Source organism: Sinohyriopsis cumingii, chromosome 4, assembly GCF_028554795.1.
Source record: "Sinohyriopsis cumingii isolate HCF-2022 chromosome 4, ASM2855479v2, whole genome shotgun sequence".
NCBI lineage: Eukaryota > Metazoa > Mollusca > Bivalvia > Unionida > Unionidae > Sinohyriopsis > Sinohyriopsis cumingii.
Window position 1 is genome coordinate 24,721,393 of NC_142964.1, and position 9,301 is coordinate 24,730,693.

The 9,301-nt window shown below is 40.3% G+C and overlaps 1 protein-coding gene across 2 annotated transcripts in view; it reads right to left on the minus strand.

Annotated features, from left to right (window-relative positions):
- The window catches only part of LOC149800820 (junction-mediating and -regulatory protein-like), a 99,101-nt gene extending 96,524 nt beyond the window's left edge, over window positions 1-2,577 (minus strand). The window contains exon 1 of one of the 2 annotated variants that reach the window (XM_089954816.1): window positions 2,449-2,577. Coding sequence is in view for 1 of the 2 variants with exons in the window: in XM_089954815.1 (XP_089810941.1) it covers window positions 2,467-2,468 (2 nt within the window). In the remaining variant the exon portion in view is untranslated. The remainder of the gene's footprint in view (window positions 1-2,448) is intronic. The other variant, XM_089954815.1, reaches the window with a different exon arrangement.
- Between the last annotated feature and the right edge of the window lie 6,724 nt (window positions 2,578-9,301).

Sequence of the window (9,301 nt, forward strand, 5' to 3'; positions counted from 1 at the left end):
ATCAAATAATAATAACATTCCTCACATGGAATTTACATTTTCATTATTAGAGTTGGATACCAGAAAACAACTATTACCATGGTGTACTACTATATTTCAGAGCATAATGCACTGCATACTAATGGTATAAAGCAATTATAGTAGGGACCAACCATTCAATTTTCTGGGGCAGGGGCATGTGATTGCTTTTAAAAATCATTTCTAGTTCTATAATAGGCAGAATAATATCTTGCTCTCATTCACTGCAAAAAAACACCATATAATATCAAATATATTGTTTGAAACAAATTAATTAAAATCGCTGCCCCTCCACCCCCCCAAAAATAAAATGGCCAGTATCTTACAGTATGTGATTTTGCTATATGTATGCTAATTGTCATATAAGTTGTCATCTGAATACTGCAATTCAAGCAGGATGATAAAGCTTACACTATGGCTGACACGTCAAAGATACTTTTCTGACACTAAAGAGCTTGCTGATAAAAAATGGGACATAACCTACAGTTTACTAGCTATACTCTGAGTGGCATACCTGCATGTGGGTAAAATAATTAGGACACAGTGACTCATGAAACAAGAAATATTTGGTGGACTAGAGAAATTACATATGAAAACAACTGACAATCTTATGATGATTCATGACCTTATAAAGGAATACATGAACTCAATATACAATAGCTAATAACTAGAAACAATGACATTTTGTTTTCTGTCTTCTTCTTAATTTAAAATTTGTCTAAAAGCTGGATATGGTCTAATATCTTCACAGCATTTCATTTGACTGCCCATCTTGGCACATGTGATGAGTGTCAAAAATCTAATCAAAGGTTGATGAATATAATAATATTTGTAATATTCTAAATTAATTTGTTACCAATACATCCATTTTGTAAAAAAATAATAATAAGTTTTGCAATTATTTTGTCGTGGAAAATGAAAACATGTTTGTAATAATGCTAACATCACTAAATTCTTACTCTGGAAATCCCTTACATTTTCTTCTATCAATTTACTGGCACAGTGAAAAAGTACCATGGTATGTACCACTGGAAACAAATGACATAATCCAGTAATACCACACACACTGACACAGCATACAGAACATAAGACACCATTTAGAGTAATCATAAAAGAAAGACACAGCATACAGAATATAAGACACCATCTACAGTAATCAAAAAACAAAGACACTGCACACAGAACATAAGACACCATTTAGAGTAATCATAAATGAAAGACACAGCATACAGAACATAAGACACCATTTAAAGTAATCATAAAAAAGACAGAGCACCCAGAGCATAAAGCACCATTTTGAGAAATCATAAAAAAAGACACAGCACACAGAGCATAAGAAACCATTTAGAGAAATCATTAAGCAAAGACACAGCATACACAACACAAGACCCATTTAGAGAAATCATAAAACAAAGACACAGCACACACAAGACCCATTTAGAGAAATCATAAAACAAAGACGCAGCACACACAATACAAGACCCATTTAGAGAAATCATAAAACAAAGACACAGCACACACAAGACCCATTTAGAGAAATCATAAAACAAAGACACAGCACACACATCACAAGACCTATTTAAAAAAAAAAATCATGAAACAAAGACACAGCACACACAAGACCCATTTAGAGAAATCATAAAACAAAGATACAGCACACACAAGACCCATTTAGAGAAATCATAAAACAAAGACACAGCACATACAACACAAGACCCATTTAGAGAAATCATAAAACAAAGACACAGCATACAGAGCATAAGACACTATTTAGAGTAATCATAAAAGAAAGACAGCACACAGAGCATAAGACACTATTTAGAGTAATCCTCTACACTACTATCTGATTCATGCTTGACCAATGTAACCACCCACCCCACAGTCACCTACATTTAACAAATGTACGTATCTTAAACCCTATAATGAGGTAAAGATACTCAAAATATCCCCACCCACCCCACAGCTAAACCAAGGTACAATGCTACTCGACACATTTACTCCGATTTCGACAGCACCTTCTAAGTAATTCTCTGTTTAGAGAGTTTTGTGTAGGTTTTGATGGCATTTGTTGACACCTCATAGCCTCATCCCAACACATATAGTTGGTTAAGACTTAGAAGTGACACCCTGGTTTTCAAAATAGACGTTTTGTCAGGTGCTAGGTTTCCCTGTCCACCCGATTAGTGTTGCATGTTTTTGTGTTAATACAAAGTAATAATGAAAATATTAAATAAGTGTAATTTCGACAGGGTTGCTCTATGTTTTGCTCGTCAATTACGGAGATTTACATCACGTTCTAGGACTCGCAGCTGCATGTACAGATTGCTGCTGAAATTATAATAGACAGGTTTCTGCTGTATTACAGAAGTGTTGTTTACGTTTACAATGCAATTTAAATACTGGTGGCTGTCCATTTCAAGATTAATTTACCTAATAGTCTCAACTCACATCAGAGCAGGAATGAATTAACTCGAACATCGGAAGAAAAGTACATGTCAATGACTGCGCCTTTGTTTCCTTTTTCCTTGGCTAGTACCACTCCGTGGTATAAGGAAAAACTATGCGAAAATGGTCCTGCCACTATATCAGTATTTCACTAGTGCTTATGATTTCGCGAGTTAGTTTCTTGCAGGCAATAAAGTTTATTTAAAAAAGATTGCATCTAACTGCACACATTACAACGTCACTACTAATGACCACAAGATGGTCATACTAATATGTTCATTCATGTGAATATCAGGCCGCCATTTTCGTTGAGGTTGCAAAGGGAGGTCAATTAAGTTCAACTATTATTTACACTTGTTGCGATTTCTGATTGTCATTGAACTTCTGATATTATTATTATTATTAATATTATTATTATCTAACGCGTTGGCAAAAAGTATTTTCGATATGCAGCTGCCATTGATAGGAAGGAATCATCCATATATTGTATAAAGAAATCAAATGAATTAATTTAAAGCAATAATTTAATATGGAAATGGTAAAGAATGTAAACGTAACCTCTACTACTGATACCCCGAACCCACCAGGATGACAATATATGTTACCTTTTTTTATAAATAGTTATTATTATTTTGTTTACGGGGGGGGGGGGGGGCTTTGTTTTTGGGGTAGGGGTTATTATTTGGTTTGTTTTTGTTTTGTGTGTGTGATCTGCATGCCATCAAGTGTCCTACCTTTTCTGTGTGGGGCCCCGAGTGGTCTAAAGCACTCACCGCTTCTCGTGGGTCGGTGGTTCTTCCCGGGGTTTTCCAGGATTCTTCCTCTACCAGTTATACTGGTCGCCATGTATAACCTATCTTGTGCTGACAAATGGCGTTAAACCCTACAATAACAACCTTTTCTGTTTTGTTTTGTTGTTTGTTCTTGCTTTTTCTGTGTTTTGTTCTTTGTTCTTCCTTTTTCTGTGTTTTGTTGTTTCTTGTAGCTTTTCTGTTTTTGTTTTTATTAAGACATTGTGTATGTCAACATGATTTAGTTCTAAATTGATGGCTTTGTTATTAATTATGCCGACTATAAATGAATCTTATAAATGTAAAGTCTGTAATATTAGATAACAGTGTTCCTATATATTACGTTATTCTTTGCAACAACAACTATTTTTTCCTGTATGAATTTATGAATTAATTTTAAGTGGAAAGAATATTCAAAAAAGGTAACTCGTGGCACAAGTATCAGTGACTAAAGCCACGGAGTGGAACAAGCCTTGTAAATACGTGCTATTACTTGGCATAACACAAGAACTTCCACTACAGCACGACATTAAAAGAAGTCCTAATGCGTTTTCACTAAACCAGATATTTATGATGTTTCTTTTTAAAACAACAGTTAATTTTAACAGGAAAATACAAAACAGTAAAACTGCAAAAATAGAAATGTATGTATTTTACGGCAAATAATTTAGACTTCTTTTTGGAAAGTCACGAGATTATGACTGAAAAAGACAAAGTAATCCAAACATCACAACCATTTTTAACCTGGTGTTCTGTAGTCTGGTTCCCTGACCTCTCTCCACTCAGTTATGAGGTGGAGAGAGGTCAGGGAACCAGACTAGGTTCTCTGACCCTTTTCAGCGATTTACATTCAAAATGTACCCAAGTCAAAACGTACTCATAATTCAAAACATTACCATACCAAACATTTAACCGATTTCTGCCATTTATTACGAAAAGAAATTTTCATATTTTTTTTGCAGTTCATCCACCAAATTATATATATATATATATATATATATATATATATATATATATATATATATATATATATATATATATATATAATCACAGGTATAAAATAAACAAAAAATAATTTGGACCAATTTAACGCTAGTAGTATAGGAAATGGGGGTTGTAGACCATACCTTGTTGTTGTTGTAGTGTTGAAGACAATTTTTCACCACAAGATAGGCCATACTTGGCGGCCAGTATAAATGATGGAGGAAAAACCCGGGAAAAACGCCGAAAAGACCCACCGACCCACGAGAAGCTACTGGCAAGCTTTCTCACGAACCCACATTGGCCGAACAGAGACTCGAACCCACGCAGTCAGAGGTGAGACGGCAGTGATCCGTAACGGTGAGCGCTTTAGACCACTCGGCCACTCGGGGCCCCAGACCATTCGTTGGAGCATCCTTTGTTCATACAGTACAGGGGTTTCGGACCATATGAACTGTGAAGTGATGCAGGTGGGTTCTAGACCAAGCATAGGAGATCACGTTTTATCATATGGTGCAGGGGCTCTGGACCCTGCGAGCTTTGAGCTAATGCATGGAGGGGTGGGGGGTCTAGACCATATGTAGGAGAGCCTTTCTAACTATCTATCAGGACTGGGTCTCTGGACGATCTGAACTATGGGCTGATACATGGGGGGGGGGGCGTCTAGAGCAAACGCAGGAGAACACTTTTATCTTAGGGGATAAGGGTTCTGGACCAAATGAACGGTGATGTGATGCGTGTGGATTTTTGACTATCTGTACCACAAGTTGATGCATGGAGATTCTAGACCATGTGTTCCCTGCGGTCTATACGCAGGTGATACATGGTGGTTCTAGACCATGTGGACCTAGCAGTCCATGATCCATACTCAGTGAAAGAAAGAGAGAGAGAGAGAGTGTGTGTGTGTGTATGTGTGTGTGTGTGTGTGCGTGTGTTAGTTACCGTAGCCTGATGTTTTTTATGTCCAAACGCTAATGCTGAAACACCGAAGCAGTATCGATTACCGTCGGAGGTACATAAGCCCTCTTTGTTGACCAGCAACGTGGAAATCATGTGTAGATCAGATTTTAAAGTTCTCATCGTATAATAGTGAAGACCTGCAGCGAGTGCCTCGCCGTAATGGTCGACTGTGCCTACTTTTCCGACGACGGTCTTTTTAATGCATTTAGCCTTTTTCTGGACTGCACCCTTGTCCATCTTGATACAGCACACTTTGGAGTGCAGTCCGATGAACTCCGAGTTGGGTGAACCGTTACACTAGTCTTTGAACTTTCCAAGAACTTATTCTTATGGTGCAGAAAAATGGACTATGTTGTAGGTCATCACTGAATTCGAAAAAAATCTTTGTGATCGACCATATCCTCATAAAGATCTTCCGTCTGAATTCGTAGGTGAACGAATCAGTATCGATCATGAGCAGAATAGCGCGATCACTGAACCTCGATTTGATGAAGTCATAAGGGAAGCCCATCTTGAGTTTCTTAATAGATGGAGCTCTGCAGCTCTGACGTAGATAGGTTTGTCAAGCATCAGGTTGTTTGTTTTCTGGATTTGATCGCCACGAGGTGTTCTTCAAAGATTTTCATGTTGACAAAAACGTCTAACGAGACAGATTTGTCACGTCGGCGCACATCATTGCCGATCTCTTGTTTTTTGTGTGTGTTTCTTTCGTTTTCAGATGTTTTCCATGGTCTTTCTGCTCACGCTGTCTGGACAGCGAGGTCGGTTTGAATAACATTATCGCGGCATGAGTCGTGGCGAGTATTCCATCGACGGCTAAATTTCCAGAACTAACCCCCACCAGTTTTATCGTACTTGGATGCGAATGCCACTTCGAGATCATCCGCCAATAAGGCCTGTGTCGACACCAGAGACTGCCCGGAAGACGCAGAAAGATAGTTCCAGATATCTCTCCTATGGTCAGCGGCAACATGGTCTGTACCAACCTAGACATGTGCGACCATCGTGCTGCGCTATCAGCCGGAGTTGGGATAACCCATGTCGGCAAGATTCGTGATGTTGTGTACACTCATGCTGAGATCACCCTGCATGGAATTTCGGGCATGGTTGACTTTTTCTATCCATCTTCCCTTGCGAGTTAGTGCTTGCGCTGCCCGATCCGATTAGGGTTCCAAATGAAGTGTAGGTTATAATTGATATAAAAATGAACATCATTATTTTCCACAAGGAGGAAGACGAAAAAGCACATTCACCATTTGTTTTTCTGCCGATGGCCATTACATGACGGTATATCCGTCCGGTCGAGGTTAACAAAACAACTTGCCGATGAATATACTGCTGAACAACATGCTCAGTTACAACCTTGCGGTCATGACATGCTCAATACGCATCAGGAAAAATATTGGACTCTGTCCGAGTTCGACAAATTGCTGAAAAAGCATACCGATGGTGACAAACATGGGAATATTTTAACATTGCTGATCCTGATGAGATCCAGCTAGTGGAAGAGCTGGATTCAGATACGCATGTGATCATCGTGTTTGATGACATTAAAATAGACTGCAAGATAAGACGAAGATCTGAGAGTATTTCTCGTCACGGAACATGCACTGCAACAGCATTTCCTACACACGGTCTTACTACGACGTGTCCAAATGGATCCGACGTAACACGGGACGTTTTCTTATGTTTTCCGGACTAGATAACCGGGACATCGACTTAATCACGAGAGACCACTCCAGCGGAATCACTGCGAGAGAAAACCACCAGTAAACGTCAGCACTAGGACGTCCTAAGAAAATGTGTTGGTCAGCAGGCAGTGCTACGTCAACGCGTCATCAAAGATAAAGTGGGCAAACAGCCATTTCAGCGCGATGTCGTCCAGGAACTGTTGAAACTATGCACCGATGAAATTGTGAAACAACAGGAAACAGCGTCCTCAGATGCAGATATAGTGGCAGCCCAGACAGCAGAGCTCCATGAAAAAAATGACGGACCTTGAAGAACATAGAGAGGATCGAGATCGGCAGATGATGGAAGCGATGGCTAAAACTGATCAGTCAAGTCAGGCTGCGAGGATAGAAGAGTATTTGAGCACGGCCGGAGAGAGACTAAAAGACATTCTGTTCAAGCGTAAAACAGAAATATCTGCCGATGATAACTAGCTGTTTGCGAGCGAGATCAGTAATTTGATTCGTCCTCACAAAACGATCGAGGGTAACCCTAGTCTTTGAAAGCATAAAAGCGATGTGAGGCAGTTAAGTGACCGCGTGAACATAACTCTGAGCGCGCTGAGAATTACCACCACGGCCCGTGGAAAGGTAAAATAATATAAGGCACAACTATAGGCATGGTCAAGTCCATCTGGAGTGTTGCTTTCTCTGGCCACTGAGCTGCCAGTGACTGAGTTGCCCACACAGACAGACATGTTGCCCCCACAGGCAACGAGGATTCCCGAACATGCATTCACTCTGCCTCCATCACTGATGAGGTCCAGAACTTTTTTTAAAGGGATGTGGAAGGTGAAGCTAGTAGACAACACATGAAGGAGATGATGGAGATGCACGAGAAAAAGAAGAGTTATGCGGAGAAGAAAAAGGAGATGGAGCGGAAATAGATGGTAATATATGAGTTGAGTAAGATTTATATTGAGGATAGGAAGATGATGGAGAGGCGGTATGAAGAGGATAAGTGCTGCACTCATAGATTCGAGGTAACTATCTAAGGAGGAGACGAAGGAAGGATGTATCGAGAGAGAAGGAGGAGAGGGAAAAGAGAAGGCTGATGACGAAGACAAGCAGTGATGATCATGAGATACGAAACTTCATATTGAAATGTAGCGTCTTCAATATGTCATAGAACACCCAGAGGAATATTATAAGACTAAAATGGATCTGGAGTCTGAGCCTAAGCATGACAGGGAACCGTATGAGGATATGATAGAGAGAAGAGAGAAAGCAACAAAATCTTAACTGCATTGAAAAGAGATCTGTATAGTCTTTAGTCATCCAGGACAGGATCCACGGTGGTCGTGTTTCAGGAAACACTAACCGCGTAGGCAGTAACATCGATCGCTATTTCCAGAACCCGGCCGAGAACTTTGCTTGGTTGAAGTTGTGTGTGTGTGTGTGTGTGTGTGTGTGTGTGTGTGTGTGTTGTATGGGTTAACGCCATTTTCAGCACACGATGTGCTATACATGGCGGCCAGTATTAATGGTGGAGGAAGAACCCGGGAAAACCCCGGAAAGAATCATCGACCCACGAGAAGCTACCGGCAAGCTTTCTCACATACCCACATTGTTGATGGAATCTAAGTAGGTGGGTAATGTCGATGTGGAGATCGATAAAACGAGATGGTGGAAATTTAAATCACTTGCTGGCACATGATCTGCCTACTCGCGATCAGCACAGATTTTGTACATAGCTCAGATCGCATAGTATCCCACGCTAAAATAAGAGGATTCCTCTCGACGATACCACGTTGTTGTTTCATTCGTGCACGGTGAGATCGACCGTTAGGTACAGTCCACCTTTGGAGTTAGAACAGCAGGTGTCGTAGGAGATATCGTTGATTTCCGTAGAGGTCTGGAACATCTTTTTTTAACGTCAGTGTGAGCAACCATCAATAGTCATACTGGGCCAGCCCACGGCGTCAAACGATCGAGATCTCGCCATTTGGCTACATTATTACCGACATCGCCGTCGAAATTTCCCGACTGATCACTGCCAACGGACAGAACGCTGAAATCATCAAAATCAAGCACATTTAATCCTAGATGCGCACCAGCATCACGCTCGTGAGCGGTTTTCGTGTGGGATTTGACATCCCCAACTCGATCGAAGCCATCCTGAGTTTCAGCTCTGACACGGTATCATCAATTAATAGTGTGTACGAGGAAGATTTACCCGTGTGCATCACTGGCTAGAACAGTTTACTCAGCAACTGCTCGATCCCCGAGGGATGGCTCTTCTCAGTCGGCTCAGTCTCCAACGTCGTTTACTCCATGGAGATTAACATTCCTCAATTATCAGTAATGCAGACTAGAACTAATTATGTTCATTATTACCTAGTCGTGAACAAGTACGCGATCTTGGAAATCATCATG